The sequence below is a fragment of the Perognathus longimembris genome, chromosome 28 (assembly GCF_023159225.1).
Source record: "Perognathus longimembris pacificus isolate PPM17 chromosome 28, ASM2315922v1, whole genome shotgun sequence".
In the NCBI taxonomy this organism is placed as follows: Eukaryota; Metazoa; Chordata; class Mammalia; order Rodentia; family Heteromyidae; genus Perognathus; species Perognathus longimembris.
In genome coordinates this window covers 38,441,539-38,461,101 of record NC_063188.1, presented here as the reverse complement: position 1 = coordinate 38,461,101, position 19,563 = coordinate 38,441,539, and the positions used below count along the sequence as shown (strand labels likewise).

The 19,563-nt window shown below is 43.2% G+C and overlaps 3 protein-coding genes across 6 annotated transcripts in view; 2 read left to right on the top strand and 1 right to left on the bottom strand.

Annotated features, from left to right (window-relative positions):
- Positions 1-19,563, top strand: part of Bex5 (brain expressed X-linked 5) — an 851,362-nt gene that overhangs the window by 53,667 nt on the left and 778,132 nt on the right. The gene's annotated exons all lie outside the window — the stretch shown is intronic.
- On the bottom strand, positions 5,644-8,495 carry Armcx6 (armadillo repeat containing X-linked 6). Of its 2 annotated transcripts, none has more exons than XM_048336975.1 (4): positions 8,371-8,495; positions 8,008-8,084; positions 7,585-7,661; positions 5,644-7,304 (listed from the first exon to the last, which is right to left on the bottom strand). In XM_048336975.1, the coding sequence occupies exon 4, from the start codon at positions 7,151-7,153 to the stop codon at positions 6,248-6,250; it is 906 nt and encodes a 301-aa protein (XP_048192932.1). In that variant the 5' UTR covers positions 7,154-7,304; positions 7,585-7,661; positions 8,008-8,084; positions 8,371-8,495; the 3' UTR covers positions 5,644-6,247. The 2 variants fall into 2 exon arrangements, with proteins under 2 accessions (XP_048192932.1, XP_048192933.1); XM_048336976.1 differs by having other exon boundaries at positions 8,397-8,484.
- On the top strand, positions 14,322-19,087 carry Armcx3 (armadillo repeat containing X-linked 3). 2 transcript variants are annotated; one of them, XM_048336970.1, is made up of 5 exons: positions 14,322-14,474; positions 14,999-15,078; positions 15,406-15,466; positions 15,782-15,894; positions 16,090-19,087. In XM_048336970.1, the coding sequence occupies exon 5, from the start codon at positions 16,234-16,236 to the stop codon at positions 17,371-17,373; it is 1,140 nt and encodes a 379-aa protein (XP_048192927.1). In that variant the 5' UTR covers positions 14,322-14,474; positions 14,999-15,078; positions 15,406-15,466; positions 15,782-15,894; positions 16,090-16,233; the 3' UTR covers positions 17,374-19,087. The 2 variants fall into 2 exon arrangements, with proteins under 2 accessions (XP_048192927.1, XP_048192928.1); XM_048336971.1 differs by lacking the exon at positions 14,322-14,474 and adding an exon at positions 14,502-14,628.

Below are 19,563 nucleotides of genomic sequence, written 5' to 3'. Positions count from 1 at the left end.
CCTCAGTTGGAGCAGTTCATCTCTGTTCAACATAGTCACCCCATGTACAGATTAGCTTCAGTTGCTGCAAACATGCTGTCAGAGTAGAAAGAGTACAAGTGTCATCGAAAATAAACGGTGCAAGCCTCTTCTTGGTTTGTGTTTGCTAACATTTAAACTGGGCAGAACAAATGACATGGGCAGGTCCAAGTCCATGGGGGAGGAGACTAGATAACTATATGGAAACAGGGAGATATGGTTTATTGGGAACCATGCTATAATCATTTGATTTTCTTGTTTTTCTAATATCTCATTTTATACCCTCTTAGTTCCATGAAAACATCTTTAATGTCATCAGAAAATGGCTTGATAGTGTGTCTGTAGGAAGGTATATTCCAAAAGATTTAAAAGCATGTATACCCTTGAGTGTACAGTTAGTGTATATAGTTCAGTGTAATTAGTACATTCAGGTTAGGTTGGATGTAGCTCAAGTGGTAGAGCACTTACCTCTCATGCACAAGGCTCCATAAAAAGGCACTTACACACTGATATGGCACGTCAAGAGTTATGGATACAGAGTAGTAAATTCACAGAAACAGGAAGTAGAATGGTGGTTGACATGGGGATGGGGAGAGAGGAATGGAGTTGTTTAATGGATAGAGAATTTCAATTTTTCCCAGTGAAAAAGTTATGAGATAGATTGTACAACAATGAGAATGCGAATGCGAGGAATAGTACTGAATTATAATATTAGAAATGGCTAAGACTTCAAATTTTATAACATTTTTTACCACAACCAAAAGTATTTGAAACTAATAGGACCCAGCTCATAAAGACTAATCTAAATATTAACTGATTTGTAGGTGACTTTTCCCCTACCCAGAAAATTGTTAGGTTAAGTTTTTAATGCTTACTATTTTAAAATAAGGATATGTTTGTTTTAGAATTTTATTGCTTATATTGGGCACACAGTACACTTCCCTTTTTAATTGAAATAGCATAGTACAGAGAAAAAGTACTAAAGATCAGTACTGAATACTGATGTATATATTGCTCATAATTAACAACAAATATTAATTAATTGTCATATTTGTTTATAATCTTTTTCATATTATTCTTCACTTTCACTCAGAGTCAATGGATAGTGCAATATTAATGCACATCCTTCAGGCCCCATTTTTGATTTTGCAAGAAATATATGCATCCAAAATAATACATAACACTGTCTCAGATATTCAAAATTATATAAATGGCATTATTCTGTATCTTTCTGCAAAATGATTACTCCACACAACATTAGGTTTGAGAGAATTATCTAGACTGATATATAGAGATCTAGTTCACTCATTTTTAATGCTTTATAAATCCTATTATACAAATATTCGACATGTTATTTACTCACAAACCTCTAGCTGATACCAATGTTTTGCTGAGATATAGACCATTAAAATAAGAAAGAAGACAGTATCATCAGTACAGTTATTTTGGAGGCTCTTGAGGCTCCTTTACTTTCCTCACTAGATAAGTAAAGGAATGAACTATGAACTATTGAACAGGAAGAGATGAAACTGTCATAATTTGTAAACTATGTTTTTCTACTTAAGAAACCAGAAAGAGGGGCTGGGAATATGGTGTAGTGGTAGAGTGCTTGCCTCATATACATGAAGCCCTGGGTTCAATTCCTCAGCACCACATATAGAGAAAATGCCAGAAGTGGCGCTGTGGCTCAAGTGACAGAGTGCTAGCCTTGAGCAAAAAGAAGCCAGGGGCAGTGCTAAGGCCCTGAGTTCAAGGCCCAGGACTGGCAAAACAACAACAACAAAAAAGAAACCAGAAAGAAGCCTAGTGCCAGTAGCTCATGTATGTAGTTTTAACTACTTCAAAGGCTGATATTAGAAGGCTGAGATCAAGATGATCATGGTTCTAGGCTAGCCCAGGCAATAAAGTTTGCAAGACCTAATTTTAGAAGAAAACTTGGGTGTGGTAGGGTTCATCTGTCATCTCAGCTATGGCAGGAAACGTAAACAGGGTGACTGAGGTCCAGGCTGGCCAGGAGAAAAACAAAACCCTATCTCAAAATTAAGCAGAGCAAAAGGGACTGAAGGTATGGTTCAAGGGGCAGGGCTCCTGCCTAGAAAGTGAAGTTCTGAGCTCAAACCCCAGCACTAGCATAATAAATGGAGTCAAAGTGAAAATAAGCAGTAATTTGGTAGAGAAAAGAGACTAGTACCCATTTTACTGACGCACTAAAGTCAGCAAGATAAGGGTCACTATGCTTCCTAAGGGCTGAAACATGTCCAGAGAAGTTCCCATGGCAGAGATCTGCTCACAGTTATCAAAGAAACCCTCATCACTAACATACACATCACTTGCTTTAGGCTGCAGTGGGATGAGGCTCTTCAAATCAATTAGAAGTTCCTGGGAGAAAGAGGCATGCTTCAGTAGGGAGGCAGGTGCACATGCTTGCAATCCTAGCATTGAGGTAGTAGAGGAAGGAGGATTGCAAGTTTGAGGCCAGACAGGGGTATACAGGGAGTTCCAGTCCCACCTGGTCTACCTAATAAGACCATGTGCCTAAAACCTAAGCTAAACTAAATGAGAACAATGACAAGAAGCTGTAGAGAGGGTGCTGTGGTTAAGGGTGTGAGGATGCCACAATGGGTCATATAAACACACTAGCAGGAGAATAGATTGCTCAACTAGTAGCGCTAGGCTCTTTAATATTCGTCTGGGAAAAGTAAGCAGATAACATCCAGGTTGCCCTGCTTTCTCAAAAGTAAGAAGCTTCATGACAAAACTTGAAAGCAGTCCTTTTCAATAACCAAAGAGTGGCAAAGGCCATACAAAATCACTCACCAAAACAGACTCAGTCCAGGAACATGAGAGTCCAGGATGAAATAAGGAAGTGGGCAAAGTGAGGAGGGGATGGCACATTGTGAGAAATGCAGGCAGCATCTGTACCAGGCAGTTGGCAGTCTGCCAACTGCAAGATTATGCTGTGCTCTGGCATTAAGCATTGTTCTGTTTTCTGAGAGGCAGAGGCAAATCTCACCCATAGCTATTCCCTTCCTACCTGAGCAGTACTAATGCACACAGATTGATTGGTAAGGCATGTGGCTGTCCATGGGTGGCACTTACAGGTGACTGAACTTGGTTGAAAATTCTCTGGAATGTGCCACAAGGGGTCCCTGTGAGGATGTGGGGTTTGATACTTTATAAGCCCTAGAGAAGCTGTCACAACTTTGCCTGCTTCTGTGTAAGGTGAGTTGTGGAGCTTCAAACTACACAATCCCAGGAGAAGAGGCACCTTAGGTAGGACACAGGGGTTGTGGATGCCAGCACTTTCAGCCACCAATGAAAAGGGGGCACAGCCAAAGCCTTTTATAAAGTTTGGGGTAGACTGTAACCATGGTTACAGACTTAAAGGAGAAACAGCTCAGCCTGGGGTAGCAATTACAAAAGCAGTTACCTCCCTTGCCCTCCAAATGGTGCAGCAAGCCTAGCATGGGTGGTCTTGTTCAATATGAGAAAGTCCAGAGAGACTCTTGTAGTTGCTCAAGCACACAGGTCAGGTTTGTAATCAGTGGTTTGGGGATCCTGTGAGATTGTGTGCCATTGCTTTAGGTAGAGCCAAGAACCACTTGGTGCCCCGAAGAAGCCCTGAATGCCTGGTAGGCCTCAACCCTACTGAAGTGACTTTTGAGGCACCAAGGGGCAGAAACCAGAGAAATAAGCTCCAATGTGGCAACCCAACAATCAGTCAATGAATGAAGTGGAGATGAGAGTGCTTTGCACAGAGTGCCATCTTGCAGGAGGGTACTTCCGGCCAATGCACAGGTTTTCGATAGGAAAAAACCATGCAGCAGAGGCAATTTTAATGTCATAAGGCTCCCTGTGATATAGCTTCTTGGGAGATGGACAGGGCATCTCTTATGACTCCTTCCTTGTTTAATGGTCAGCTGAGGTTCCATAGTGCCATGTGCCAGGGGATCACCAACCCTCTGTATACAAAGGATAATTTGGGATGCAGTAGTATGCAGGCAGGCAGAAGGCACTGAGAAAAGGAGGACAGCCTTAGTGTCTGTAATGAGATAACAAGGCTGAGCAGTGAAGTGTTAGTGGAGATTAGCAAGCTGGGCTTGGCAAAGAAGGTGTCTGAGCTGTCTGTAGGCAATCAAGCAGGACAAACTCATCACTCAGTTTAGCAAGAGCTCACTTGGGAGAAATGGAATCCTACTAATAGAGGTTGGGAAACAAGAAATGAATCTCAAAGAACCCACAGGAAACCACAGAGAATTGACCATTATGGGATGAGTTGTAGTATGCTAGTAACCACAAGTCACTCAATGGTCATCAAAAGCCTCAGGACCTAGAAGAAGAAGCAGCCCCAGTTGAAGTTGAAGAATTTTCCAAAATAGGCTAGGGAGTGCTGGAAGTCTCCGAAGCCCACTTGCCAGCATGGGGCACAGAGTTCAAGCAGGACAGCATAACTCCTAGAACACAAGCCTTGGGAGAAAGGAGAAGGGATGAATAGAAATCTGTGTTCTGTGTGTTGGAAGCAGGTAGAAGGCAGAGCAATACTCAGAGAACACTGCTGCATAGGCCTGGTGATCCCAGCAGCATTGCATGAAATCCACCAGCAGAGGGCACCTGACACAGCAGAAGCACAGCGGAGGGAAAGCAGAGATGTTTAGTTTTACCATGGCTTTCAGAAGGGGGACCTATGCTCCACACACCACAAGCATGTAGGTAAGCTGGTTTTGTGGAGACAGGGTGTGGTGAAAAGGCGAAATGTCATTGGGAAAGATCTGGAAAGGCAAGGGCAGCCAAGGAAGAAACAGGTGAGAAACCCATGAACTCATGATTTCACATAGAGGAACCCCCTTATCCCAGAAGTGCCAGGACCTGAACCAAACAGCATGGGGGTGTCTCTGATGGACAGGCCATGGAAAGCTGTGCCAAGCACCCTTTCCATCCACAGTACCAGCCACAGCCCTACGGGGAGTTGATGGAGGGATCCACTGTCCCCTTCCTGGAGCCCACCAAAGTACAGTGGGTGGGAGGGAGGGAAGAAAGGAGACCTCCATACACAAAGGAGACAGCTGAATTCTTCTCACTCTTCCAGCTAACAGGCCTTAACATCCCAAGAGAGGAAGAAGGCTGGAAGTGGGTGTAACGGCAGCTGGGCAGGAGAGGTGAAGCTGCAGAACGTGGCACCGGGCAATGGCAATGCTAGTGTGGTGCTGGTGCATTAGGTGTGCACAGATGCATGGCAGAGAACCACCTCCTGTCTCCTCTCACCACCCACACTCAGGAACGTTCAGTCCACTGACTTTCCTCCCCAGGCCTCTGGTCAAGGAGAAACCTTTATCCTGAGCTTCCTCTATACCAGACCCTGTGCTGCTGCCTTGAGGGAGTTGGTTCTCTTCTTCAGGCTCTCAACATTCCTCTTAACACCACCAATTTCCCTGTCACCAAGTCCTGTCGCCTGTGCCCGCAAGCCCTTTCTAGAAGCTTACCCTGAGCCTCCCTCTGTCCCTACTTCCAGTAACCCCAAGGAGTGCATCAGTTGGGAAGCACACACCCCAGTCAGCTGGTATTAGGGGGACACTTTGGCCTTTTTCTCAGCACAGACTGTGAACTCAAGGACAAGAACCATGTGTCTTTTTTGCCAATCAAAGCACATAATTTTATTGATGATACACACAGGAGAAGACTTGGGTGCAGGAGGTGAAGTCAGTAAAATGGACAGGAGGGGAGTGAAGGTCTGAATGAACAGGCTCACCATCCACCAGCTGGTGTCAAAGAAAGGAAAGGCAAATAAATACTTCAAACTAAGCAGCCGCAAATGCATTTTCAGCACAAGCTCTGTGTGCGGTTGTTCTCTGCCCAGTGATGCCACTTAGACAAAGAGACCACCGTGGACAAAGAAAGCACTGTGGATGCTGTGATTTGCTGTCCCTTACCTGTAGCTGGCAGCCCTGGTGGCTGGTCCCTTTCCCTCAAGGAGGGAAGTCAAAAGGCAGGAAGTCGCAATGCACATTTTCTGTGTCCTGCCAAACCCAGAAGTTACCCAAAGCTCTGTGGGAGCCCATGCTGGACCAAGGACACAGTGATCCTCCTGAGCCCCTGGAACTTTTGCCCAAGCACCTGTTGCCTGGCTAAGGCCACACCTTCAGGTGCACCTACTGCAGACGTTTTGTGTTTGACATCTGCAAACCAAACAGGGTTCAGGTGCATTTGGTGCCATTTTGTTGCAGATTGCCACTTAAGGCACAAGGGTTTCCTGGAGGATCTGTCTGCTGCCCCTTGTGATACAGAGGGCCAGGAATGAGCACAACATTTGGACACCCAGCAACTCCCCCTCCAAGTCTGGCTTTTCAGACAAAGCCATTGGTGGTTCCAAAGCCTGAATCTTAGCACATCTGCTTCCCTCAGAAATCAAAGGAAACTTCAAGTCTGAAACAGACTTGGCAAGCATGTTATTAATAACTGTCATGCTTATTAACAAATGTAATCCAGCCTGCTGCAGAAGTGAGTTGCAGCACTGTGACACAGTCTCCTGACACACTTCATCGAAGTACATCTTAATCTGACCCTGATTTGTAGTACTGGCTTTTAGGTGATTTGGGGCTCCTGGAGCCTTCTCCTTGACAGTGGAATGGACCGGGGAGATTGTGTTTCCAGTGACTGAGAAGCTGGCCAAGTAACTATTGACTGAATGGTTAAGTGGAAATCCAGCGGCCTTCAGCTCACCAAGAAACATTTTTCCCTGAATAGAAGGACATTTTGAAAGGTCAAGTATACAAGTGAAAATTTTAAAGCTTTGAACACTCCACATTTTTTTATGTTCATAGGGGAATGGTCGTTGTTTTATGGGGTGTGCTCTGTTGGCCTTGCCACCCCCTGAAGGTCTGTCCTCGGAACCACCTGGAGTCCCAGGTTCATTCCAATCCCCATCCTCACTCCAGGGCCGAGCCATAGTTGTCAAATCAAACCAAATTTCCTTCTCCTCCTCATCCATCTCGAGATCGTCATCCCATTCATCTTCCTCTTCTTCCTCCAACTTGTCACTGTCCTCTCTTCCTATTGTCAATTTGTAAACACAGTAGCAGGCCCCAGCCCCAATCATCAGTCCTGCTGCCATCCAACCCACTTCCCTGGCCCGGCCCATGCTTATGTCCAAGGTGACCCCAAGGCTGGAGATAAGATTAGAGGGCCTTGCTCCACCTGATTGAAGGAACACTTAGAGATGGGTTGAATAATTGTTAAGGATAGTAATCATCAGATTCTCCTAGGCTGCTCCTGTAGCTCTGATGATGAATCTGTGGATGAGAAATAGTATTAGGGTTTGAATTATTCTTTTGTTTGGGCTTCACCATACAGCTTAGAGGGATTTTTGTTGTTGTTGAGAAAGCTATATTATGAGAAAACTATTCATTATTGTATTCTATCTTCTTCTATTTACCCTCAGTATTCATCTTTCTTCTAGTACTCTCAGAGAAGGGTAGGAGTTGGGGGACAAGGAAGTTTGGTCTTCAGGTAGCCTTCTTCACCACATCATCTCCCTTTTTCTCCCCTCCATAAGCAGACCCTGTAACCAACCTCCACCAAAGTCTGGTTAATTGTTTCGTTCAGGGACTTCTGTTACTGTTCACTTCACAGTAATAGAAGGACAGAATCTGGCAAAAGGACAAATGAAAAAGGCAGATAGCACGGGAGAACTGAATGTGGAGCTGGATGGATCTAACTAGATTGATCATACAGGTCCCAATGTGCTTTTCTGAATTTTAGGCCTTAGGGTTAGAAATATTTCTCACACCCTCCCTACTTTCCTCACTCAGGCTTCCCCGCCCTCTTCATCGTCCGCCATTTCCCCAGCAAAGGCCGCCACACCCCTTTCCCTGCACTGAAATGGGAGGGGGTGTGAAGAAAGAAGGGGCCAGGAGGGGGCGACTTGGACCTCTCCCGCACAGATCCCAGCCCCCTCCTCAGCTGCTCCCACCCAAGGTCCCGAGCTAATCCTACCTCTGACTCTCCTCTGCATGGTTCCAATCAAGGCAGTTTTGCTCCTTCTCTTGCCCACTTCGCCGCGACCTACAGACCTGCAAACAGACAGAGGACCAAGGGGACGGAGTGGTTGGTGGACGGATCAGCACCCCGAACCCCGTGCCTGTATCGTGAAGCTTTTCTTCCCATGGATTCCCTGTAACAGTCATCCACTCCCCCACCCTCACCCGAAGCCCGACACTACTCTCTAGTAAATTGAACACGAGGTACCATAGGGATAGGGTGATGGGAAAGGTATTTAAAAAGTAGACGAAAAAGAAGCACCGCTCCCATCAACCTGAACTTGCACCATCGTGCTATTTGGTCCGGTCCCATCCCTACCACCTTCCAAGCCCACTCGTGCCGACCTGTACTGTCTGAACTACTTTCCTTCTTGCTGCACCCGCCTGCAGAGTAATAGGCAGCTGGTACCCAGACGGAGGCGACTAGCAGGACTTCTGCTCTAGGAGGTTCTTGGTCACGTGACAGCCACGTCACCAGTGTGCTCTGGCCCCCAATATCCACTCCCATAAGCAGTGCGGCAGGCGCCAGCCTGCCCCGCACCTCCCTACCATCACTCTGGGCCCTGTCATTCTTTTCCTCTATAACAATACCAGACACCAGAAGTGACACGATCTCTCTGATGTTTGACTTTAATTATAGGAAGGGGAAGTATCTTTTTTCCCAGATCTATCCTGTTTTCTTCTCAAGGAATTGTCTCGTCATTTTCCTTGTATCTAAAACTCTTGCATGGCTTTTCTTAATTTCTATCTCCCTTCAGTTCAGTCTCTGCACCAAAATTGGAGGAGGAAAGCAGAAAAGAATGCCCAGGCAGTATTGCATTCCTTTTTTTTTTGGGGGGGGGCGCTCTTTTTCTGGTACTGGGGATCGAACCCAGGATGTTGCACTTGCAAAGCAAGCACTTTGCCACTGAGCTACCTCCCAGCCCTAGTATTGCATTCTTAATTATATTTTCTATCCGTATATCTGTTTCCATCTCTCTTTATTGATTGATTCAGGCTACACTATTTTGTAAATAAAATACAATAAAGTGATTACCACTTGGAAAAATAATTCCAATCTTATTCTTCTAGTGTTTGCAACCAACATTTTCTAGTTAATAAGGAAGCTTCATTAATTTGGCAAAGTTAATTTTTACCACACTGAAAAGTTTTTTCTACTAAATAGCAGTATTACAATAGTATATTCAAGTTTAAAAAGACATACTCTTATAAACAAAACCCCATATGCTTTCTATATGACTTATAAATTGAGGGATAGTGGATCTGTAGTAAGAAAGTCAGTGTTCTAATTATGACCATTTCCTGTGAGTGAACCACTCACTGTCCCTTCTTTTCTTCCTCCTGGCTGAACTCATAGTAGTAGGTGTCAGATGACAGAAATTCTGTGGAAGGCAGCTGGATGGCTTTCACTCTCACTTCAGAGGCTGGACTTTATGCAGACTCCAATTTCAAATGAATCTTACCACATCAGATGAAATGCACAAGTTAAGAACTAGACATTTTAGTCTCATTTCATTCAGAGGGCTTTATTTAAAATCTACCCTCAAGTTTCATTTTGCAACCTGTAAATCACCCTGAAATTAAGAGAGTTCCCTGGTATCTCTTTGGTAAAAATGAGGTTTAAGCCAGATGCCAATGGTTCATGACTGTAACTCCTTGCCATGGAGGCTGACATCTGAGGATCATAATTCAAAGCCAGCCCAGGCATGAAAGTCTGTTAGACTCTTATCTCTAATAAACTACTAAAAAGCCAGAAGTGGAGTTATGGCTCAAGGCATAGAGTGAAAAGAAGCTCAGGACCCATGTCCAGAGTTCAAGTCCCAGGACAAACACACAGAAAATGACACTTAACAAGTGGACATATCACATCATGCTGACACTGGTGGTATCTGTCATCCATCTGTCACCATAGCAATGGAGAGTGTTCAGCATTTTCTGGGGCGATGAGGGTCTGTGCATGAATGTTGTAAAATCCCTATCATCCATCTCTCTCTCTCTCTCTCTCTCTTTCTTTCTCTCTCCCCCTTTCTCTCTCTCTCTCTCTCTCTCTCACACACACACACACACACACACACACACACACACACACACAAACTACAAATGGAAGGACAAAGTATAGGATCCCAAGTAGTCACCAGCCTTCCCTTCTAACCGCTCCACACCACTCACACAGCCCTTCCATATGATCACAAAATTCAAGGATGAAATGCCAGAAGTTAGCCCCCAGATACCCAACTGTTCTCCCCACCCCCCCTATCCTCCAGCATCATACTCTAAATACAAACCCTCCAGGCAACCTCTTTCTTAGAGTGTAGGAATATGACACCCCAGATGGAGGCCCTCCCTGTGAAGGGCTCGAGTGTGGAGAAGGCCCTTTCCAGAGGTGAGCCAGGGAACCCACAATGCCTTGTTGGCAAATTTCAGAAATCTAGACCATGTCACAACTTTCTGAACTTCCCCAAAGTTTCATAGTTTAAACTCAATGCCATTTTCCATGTTTTAAACATACCATAGTTTAGGGGCTGGGAATGTGGCCTAGTGGTAAAGTGCTCGTCTCGTATACATGAAGCCCTGGGTTTGATTCCTCAGCACCACATATATAGAAAAAAGCTGGAAGTGGCGCTGTGGCTCAAGAGGTAGAGTACTAGCCTTGAGCAAAAAGAAGCCAGGGACAGTGCTCAGGCCCTGAGTCCATGCTCCAGGACTGGCAACAAAAACAAAACAAATAAACATACCATAGTTTAAACATCACTACCATATTCCATCTTTCTAAATCTCTACCTCATTTGTTTTTCTATCACTCCCCTAAATTTGTTCTTTTCCTGACCATTTATTTACCTCTGCTAGACAAGTGAATTCTATTTCTGAATGATTATAAATAGAGCTCTACAATTCAGCTGCTCTTCATTCCCTTTCTTTGGATAATATACTTAGGTAAGTGTTTTTTGTTTGTTTTGAAGATATACATGAGAAAGAACTGAAGAATATGTAAAACTTAACAAAGATAGATGCTTCCTTGTACTATGCATAGTTCTATAATTTCCAGGACATTCAGGTTCCAAGAACAAAAGATTCACTCCTACTTCTCCCCACTAGTATAAAAGGTCTCCTTTAGTATATTCACCTGATCTGCCACCTCATTCCTGGTTTCAATCCTTTTTCTCGCTAGAGCTTCCCTAAACCTGTGGGTATAATATCCTTTTTGATCCTTAGACCTCTAGGCCACTCTGATCCACAGTCTCGACTAATGAATCTAGGGACTAACATTTAAGTACTGCTTTGCGCTCCATTATCCAACCAGAAACAAATATTATGAAGGACACGGTATATGCCTGAAGTATCATGTTAAAATTGGAGAAGGAAGCTGTTTAATCAAGTCCTGAGATAAGCCTATTGAAAGTTAGTGAAGCTGTAAGAAAAACAAAAACTCTTCTGTGAAGTTAGTATCACAGAAAGATGTTTGGCTTAGTGTTGGTCACCTATTCTATGTGATTTATAAAGTACCTGAAAACAAAAACAGATCAATAGATGATGACTCTAATGGCACTATGGGAGGTGAACAAATAAATATAAAAATACCTTGGAAACATATTCATTTTTGTATTATGATAATTTGTTTTATTGTACTGTGCCTTATTTAAGGTTGTCTGATTTCAGGCCATGGAACCAAATCTGGTTAATACAAGGAAGGAATGCTGAAGACAAGGATCAGCTCTGATGGGTCTAGGTAGGAGGAACTGATAGATGATCTTCTCAGAATGCCATAACTCCACTGATTTTTAAATTTTTCTCTCCCTGTTCAACATTCAAATTTTAGTAAGAGAGCTTTTACTTGGTCCATTCCTTTACTAGGGAAACAGAGTTTGTTTAAAAGGCACTTCCTTCCTTTCCCCAGAGTGAAATATAAATTGTTTCAGATGTTGTTGATTTGTACTGGGCCTTTAAGTATTTTATATATTATCTCTTTGTCTAGCTGTGATTGGGGTGCTGGTAACCTGACTACCATAGCATGTCTTAGTTATAATTCCCACATTAACTGAACATTAGAAAATTAAAGTTATGAAACAACATATATAAGGTTGTCTTTTTTTGTGTGTGTATGGTGTCAGGGCTTGAACTCAAGGACTTGCATTATCACTAGTTGTTTTTTTCTCACAGTTGGCATTCTACCATTTGAGCCACACCTGTAGTCTGACATTTTGCTGCTTAATTTCAGATGGAGTTCTGTGGACTTTTCTGCCTGGGCTGGTTTCAAACTTTAATCCTTCAGATCTCAAACTCTGAGAAGCTAAAATTACATGTGATCCAACAACACCATATTGTCATTTAAGCTAAGGCCACTTGGTTCTCTTGACAGGATTCTGAAAGGATGCAAGTTCAGTTTAGAGTCACATCCTCAGCACTGCATATCCTACCCAGGATTTTGTCAAGGAATGACTCTCATTCATAGAAACATATATACATCTGGGTCTGAACACTCAATCCTATGGGACTCTCCATTCCCTCCCCATTAACTAGGCCACAAAGTTAGCAAAGTTTCAGTGGGAGTGACCACTAAATTATTTACCTTGAGATATACAACTGTCAAGGCTATAAGGTGTCTGTCACTCTTAGCTGACAATTTATTCCCAGAAGATAAGAGGACTGCTTGGTGAGCACACAATGAAAGGAAGAACATTGGTCATCTAAAGAAGTAGCTTTTAGCTGAGGAAGCTTGAAATACTTTTACACAACATGAGGATGATTTCGCCAAGGAAAGCTAAATATTTCCTTCATCTAAGCCAATACTCCCTCTTCTACCAACAGTGCTTCCTATGACTCTGTTTTTTTAAATATATTACATGTTTGAAGAAGCCCCCTTTGCTGCACATGATCATTCTCTAAATATAAAATTAATCATATAGCTGACTTGGCTTCTGTTTGCTAAATTTTAATCATGTCCTGGTATTTCCTCCTAGAAGTGACATTGATGTGATTTTTTTTCCTCTAGAAAGTTACCTGTTTCCTAGACTGTCCAGTCTCTTGATTTACCTCCATGTTATCTGTAGATTTTCAATGTTATAGTCAGAAATAACATCCAAACTATTAGAAAATATCTCACTGAAGATCCCATGTTCTGGAAAGCAATTTGGTCTTCTGTATTGTACTGTTTATGTACTGTGTAATTGTTAAGGTTGTTTGCTCTTAAGCAAATGAAACTGGTCCTGGTTAACTTGAAACAATGCAGGAACATAATTATTTCATCCATTTTCCTATTAAAAATAAAGTTAAATCACAAATGGATTATTGAGCTCATCCAACCAGTGAAATGGTTTCCCATGATGGCTAGATACCAAGATCAGCCAACTATGTCTTGATCTCAATGTTCTTCCAATGCCTATCTGATTTACAGTTGGTAGTCACTACTTGTACCCAAGTCTATTTTGTGATGTTCTTTATGTATCAGTGTACATGCCTCTTTATCTCATATCTCACATATACTGACTGAAGATGTGATTTTTTTTTTGCTAAGACTTTTCTGCTACGACTTTTAAGAGACCTCAAAGCCTCTTCCTTTCTAACTTATTCAGGTGAAAGTCTGTTGCTCTCCTATTCAGAAGATTGGCCTAGTCCGAAGATTTACATATTCTCAGTCACACTGATTAGTTCATTCAGGGTTTTTGTTAGGTGCTAGGCCTCCAAAAGACATTAAAATTGCTTTGAGTGAGTGGCTAACACTGTCCAGCAAGTGAGATATTTAGGACTTTCAGAGGCCATCACCCCAAGTTGCTCTCCCACCTCCAGTCTTGTTTGTCATAAAATGTAAATAGCTTTACAGTATTTTTCTCCTCATGGGCTAGAAGTAGGGGAAAGCATAACAAAAAGAACAAAAAATATTAGAGAGTAAAAACTACACTCCCATTCTGGGTTTCCTTTTTGATTGCTTGTTCATTTCAGATGTGGGACTAGATTTCAGAGGAAATACATTAATAGCTGGGAGGAGGGGTGGGGGAGGGAGAGGTTGCTGTCCCTGGAGCCTAGGGAAGGAAGAGTCAATTTTTTTTAAAAGTATGTGTCACCAGTAGCCTCCGGGGAAGATGCTGTCTGGCTCTGGTAACTGGAGGAAGGGAAACACAACTTACTGGGAGAGGGGATTAGTGACGAAGAAGTAACAGGAGTAACAAGGCCTAGTATGGAGGGGGGGGGAGGGAAAAGAGGGGGCGGGCCCTCTTCTGCCGCACTGCTGGTGGGAGGGGAAATTGGGGATCCGAGTTGGTGGATGACGTAGCTCTCACGTGACTAAGAGCTGACGTGTGCAGAAGTCCTTCTTGTCCTGGTCGTTGTTCCCGTCTGAGTACCAGCTCCCTCTTGCCCTGAGGACGGGCGGGCCTGCGGCAGAGGGAAGAAGGAGGAGGAAAAGGAAATTGCCCCGGATCCCTGCAGGTCAGTGCCTGGGAGATTCCATAAAGTGGGGGTGGTGGAGGGCGTAGGGCGGAGACCGTCTTAGGTCCTAAGGAGCCTCCGTCGTTTCTCCCACTTGCCACCCACTTTCCAAGACATATGTCCCGCCCGCAGCCCATTTCGATGCTGCGAAGCGGTGAGTAGGGGGTGTTTAGGCAGGACTCCATAAATCAGGAGATGAAAATTTGCTGCGAGCTGAGGCCCTCAATCCGGAAAGGGACTGTGGCCTGGGTGTTGGCCCCCGTCTACCAGGATAGTGCCGGTGGGGAAAGGCTGGAGATGAGGATCGCGGGTCGGGGGATGCAACGTGACACGTCGGCAGGGGTTAGAGGGGTGGGAAACCTTTGACAACTACACCTCCGAATTAGGGAAGAGTTTCGTTCTCTGGGGACGGGTCGGTCCACCAAGTACTCAGTAGTGGCTGTTTCCCGTCCTTCTGTCTGTGGCTGTGTCTTCTTGGCCATGGCTCTGTGTAAAGTGTGTTCGAGCTTCTCTTGGGCGGCCAGTTTTTCCGTAGGTTGCGGTACAACACCAAGCAAGAGAAGAGGAAGGAGATTAACCCGGATCGGTGAAGGTCGATTTGAGGGTAAGACCATCTGGAGACCCTAGGAAGGGCGGAAGTGGAAGTGAGGGAAAACCAGAGATGATAATCTACATTCAGGTCTGAGTCTGAATGTATTTCTGGCACTACCCGGACTGTGGCGAAATGGCGTGCGCTGTGTGTGTGTGTGTGTGTGTGTGTGTGTGTGTGTGCGCGCGCGCGCGCGCGCGCGCACGCGCGCGTGTTTGTACACGTGGGGGGGTAGGATGGGGGAGACAAAATGACAGCAGAGAAACCTATCAGATACTTTGTTCATAATCCTCTTCTCTCAAGAGTACTTAGTCCCCATATTTGCCATCTGTCATCCTGTAGGTCTTCTGTTGCAGGTGGCACGGCTTGAAGCAAAGGAGGAAGTTTCCCAGGATCTGTAGAGGTCAGTGGACGTGGGGGCTGCCTGGGGTGGGGGAGGGGTTAGAAATCGTTTGGAACGGCTCTCCGAATCCTACTTTATTTTCCTTATGGACCGCCATTTGAGGGATGAAGGGAGGGAGGGAGGAGGAGGTTTGTGCGTGTTTTGGATGACATCGAGATTTTTTTTTAAAAGCAACAAAACCAAACAAACAGACCAGACAAAACAAAACAAAAAACAAAACCAACAACGGCTGTCTGGGGAATTGGGGAAGCAGCAAATAAATACACAGTCAATCCATCAAGTGTTCTGTTCTCACTGGCTCTGGTCTCTCTGCAGAATAGAAAGATTGTTGGGCGTGGCACACATCCTGGAAAGGGAAGGAGGGCACACTGCCTGTCTCAAGGAGTTTTGGGCAAGGGTGCAACTCCTTAGGGACACCTAAAGTTGAGGTGAGTGAGGACTCAAAAGGATCTGGGAATCAGGGGTTGGGAAAGCGGGTGGGATGAGGGGGCTAGACATTTTCTCAAGAATCTGTAGTTCATATCAAACATTCAATTACTATTCTCCTGTGCTCTGTGCATGTCTAAACTGAGCATTACAAAGAGAAAAGAAAGTCAAACTCTATTTCCTTCCTTTCCTTCTAGGTCCATCTCCAGAATCAGCATTGTGACCTTGAAGTGACTGAAAACATCACTCTTCTCAAGCCTGCAATCAGGCCCACAACCCTCTTCCCTCACTCAGAGTGACTACTCCGTTTCTTGGTCCCTGCTGTTGCCAGGGACGATTGCATGGGCTACGCCAGGAAAGTAGGCTGGGTGACTGCAGGCCTAGTGATTGGAGCTGGAGCCTGCTATTGCATCTATAGACTGACTCGGGGAAGAAAACAAAGCAAGGAGAAAATGGCCGAGGGTGGCTCTGGGGATGTGGAAGATGCTGGGGACTGTTCTGGGGCCAGGTATAATGACTGGTCAGATGATGATGATGACAGCAATGAGAGCAAGAGCATAGTGTGGTACCCTCCTTGGGCCCGGATTGGGACTGAGGCTGGGACCAGAGCTAGAGCCAGAGCAAGGGCCAGGGCTAACAGGGCTCGTCGAGCTGTCCAGAAACGGGCTTCCCCTAATTCTGATGATACTGTTCTGTCCCCTCAAGAGCTACAGAAAGTACTTTGTTTGGTTGAGATGTCTGAAAAGCCTTATATTCTTGAAGCAGCTTTAATTGCTCTGGGTAACAATGCTGCTTATGCATTTAACAGAGATATTATTCGTGATCTGGGTGGCCTCCCAATTGTTGCAAAGATTCTTAATACTCGGGATCCCATTGTTAAAGAAAAGGCTTTAATCGTCCTAAATAACTTGAGTGTAAATACAGAAAATCAGCGCAGGCTTAAGATATACATGCATCAAGTGTGTGATGACACAATCACATCTCGCTTGAACTCCTCTGTGCAGTTGGCTGGACTCAGATTGCTCACAAATATGACTGTTACTAATGAGTATCAGCACATGCTTGCTAATTCCATTTCAGACTTTTTTCGCTTATTTTCAGCAGGAAATGAAGAAACTAAACTTCAGGTTTTGAAACTCCTTTTGAATTTAGCTGAAAATCCAGCCATGACTAGAGAACTGCTCAGGGCCCAAGTACCATCTTCACTGGGTTCCCTCTTTAATAAGAAAGAAAACAAAGAGGTTATTCTTAAACTTCTGATCGTTTTTGAGCACATAAATGACAATTTTAAATGGGAAGAAAATGAACCTACTCAGAACCAGTTTGGTGAAGGTTCACTCTTTGTCTTTTTGAAAGGATTTCAAGTGTGTGCAGATAAAGTTCTGGGAATAGAAAGTCACCATGATTTTTTGGTGAAAGTAAAAGTTGGAAAATTCATGGCAAAACTGGCTGAGCATATGTTTCCAAAGAATCAGGAATAACTTCTTGACTTTGTAGTTTAGAAGTAACACACATTGTAAACTATTCTTTTTCTCCACCTTGTTTATATGGCAAAGGAATTCTTTCAGCTGCCAATTTTGACTAATGAATACCATATTGTATCATTGTCACTGATATTTAACCAAGTTGGTCTTCAGGTTTAAGCTGGGTGAATGAATATCACTACTTGTTCTGAAAACATGTTTGTTGCTTTTTATCTCGCTGCCTAGATTGAAATATTTTTACTATTTCCTCTGCATAAGTGACAGTGAACCAACTCATTATAAGTAAGCTCCTTTTTGTCCTTTGCAGTGATTTAATTTGTGTATCATCAATAGACTTGTGTGTTAATGCCAGAAAGGAAAAAAGAAGGAATAGAGAAACTATCATTGTCCTTTGGCTTATAATCTAGTTGGAGAGATAAGAAATAAATAAACCAAAAACAAACCAAGAATATCTAGAGCATGCAGTCATTGTCAGATGTGTGCCCTCAGAGCCCAGAAGAAGAAAAGCTTCTGTGGATGCACAAGTCAACTAAAGCTTCGTGGAGGACATGCCATTGAAAACGAGTTCCCAGTGGGGTGGGGGACTTAGGGCATTCCATGCCATAGGAGTCAAGGGAGTGGTATGAGAAAGATGTTGAGGTAGGAATCCTCTTCCTGTGGCATTCAGAAGAGCAGTCTGCTTAGAGTGGAGAGTGTGGGAAGTAGGATTAAATGAGTTTGCAAAGAGGGGTGAAGTCAGTTGTGGAAGGATGTTTGAATATTATCCTACTGAACACCTAGCACCATTAAATATTTTTTACTAAAAATAAGTAAGATCCATATAAATGTCTCCCTATCTCTCCTATAGTGCAGTGTTAAGGATGGTGCAGCAAAATGTACCTTTTCACACTCTGATGGCCATTTGGTAATGTGTGTCATTAAGCCTTAAAATATGTAAACCTTTGTTCTAAGGAAGTAACTGAATACTTGGCCAAAGACTCTTATGTACAAGGCTGTTCACATCAGCATTGTATAAGGTAGTACAAATTGGAAGCAATTTCAGTTTTTAACATAGTGGATTGTTTAAATAAATTAATGAATGACCACACCATAAGACATAAATATTCTAATGGAAATCTATACTGCCAGGGAAAGACATTAATCAAGTGTTGTTAATTGAGAAAGGTAAGTTAGATAGCAGTATTCATAATACGATTCTGTTGGGGGAAATATTAGATCATGTCTAAAAAGATTTTTAAAAACCTATGGAATTATATACAGCCAAATAGTAACAATAATTATCTTTGGGTAAAGGATAATCAGTGATCTTTACTTTTTTACTTTTTATTAATCTATATGTTCTTATTTGTCTAAAATGAATATTATTTTTTAGGAAATGTGTGAGAAAGAAAACTATTGGGAATGAAGCAGGTGATTGATTTGAGAAGAAAAAATATTTAGATTGAAAGTGAGGTGGGTTGAAGTTTTATCTCTAAAATGATAGATGAGTGGTGAAGGGCTCATTGCAAGGATTAAGTGAAATGATAATTGCAAAGTACTTATAATATTCTGGCATGTAGCAGTTAATTAAGAAAAGTGAATAACCTTAAGTACCTAGAATGTAGGGGTGATAATTTTTTGGTTGACCTTTGTTTTGCTGGGGCATTCTGCTATGTTTCAATGTCATTTTAATAAGTAATAATATCAATAAAGGTTAACATTTATTAAGTGATTACTGTGTAGAGTTCTGTCATTCCTGCAAGGAAATTGTTAGAGTGTCTCATAGGAATAATGTCTCCTCTCTTCTATAAGGACTCAAAGGGTTTCCGCAGTCATGGTTTCTCTAGCCTCTACAATATATTGTTGATTGGTTGGTGATGCTAGCCTACTTTGTATATATGGAAACAGGATAGGGTAAAAATTTCTGTCTGGTTATGGTCTCACTTTCCTTCAGATTTTCATTTATGTACTCGGCTGTCTTTAGTAGACGAAGGGAGAAGAGACTTCTAAGTTGTTGGATAAGTTGACTCTTAAATCATGTACTTATGGGGACTCTTTGGATACCAGTTTTAGTAGGAAGAGAGAAGAGGAATGAATGCTTTTCTTACCATTAGGTGAAAGAAAATGATTGTGAAGGAGCTTGAGATAGATGTATGACATTCAGACGAAGAGTACCCTCATCTAGTATCTACAGGAAAAGACTGGGCT

Excerpts from the sequence above, each read along its gene's own strand:
- Armcx6 (XM_048336975.1), bottom strand. The coding sequence starts at position 7,153 with ATGGGCCGGGCCAGGGAAGTGGGTTGGATGGCAGCAGGACTGATGATT.
- Armcx3 (XM_048336970.1), top strand. The coding sequence starts at position 16,234 with ATGGGCTACGCCAGGAAAGTAGGCTGGGTGACTGCAGGCCTAGTGATT.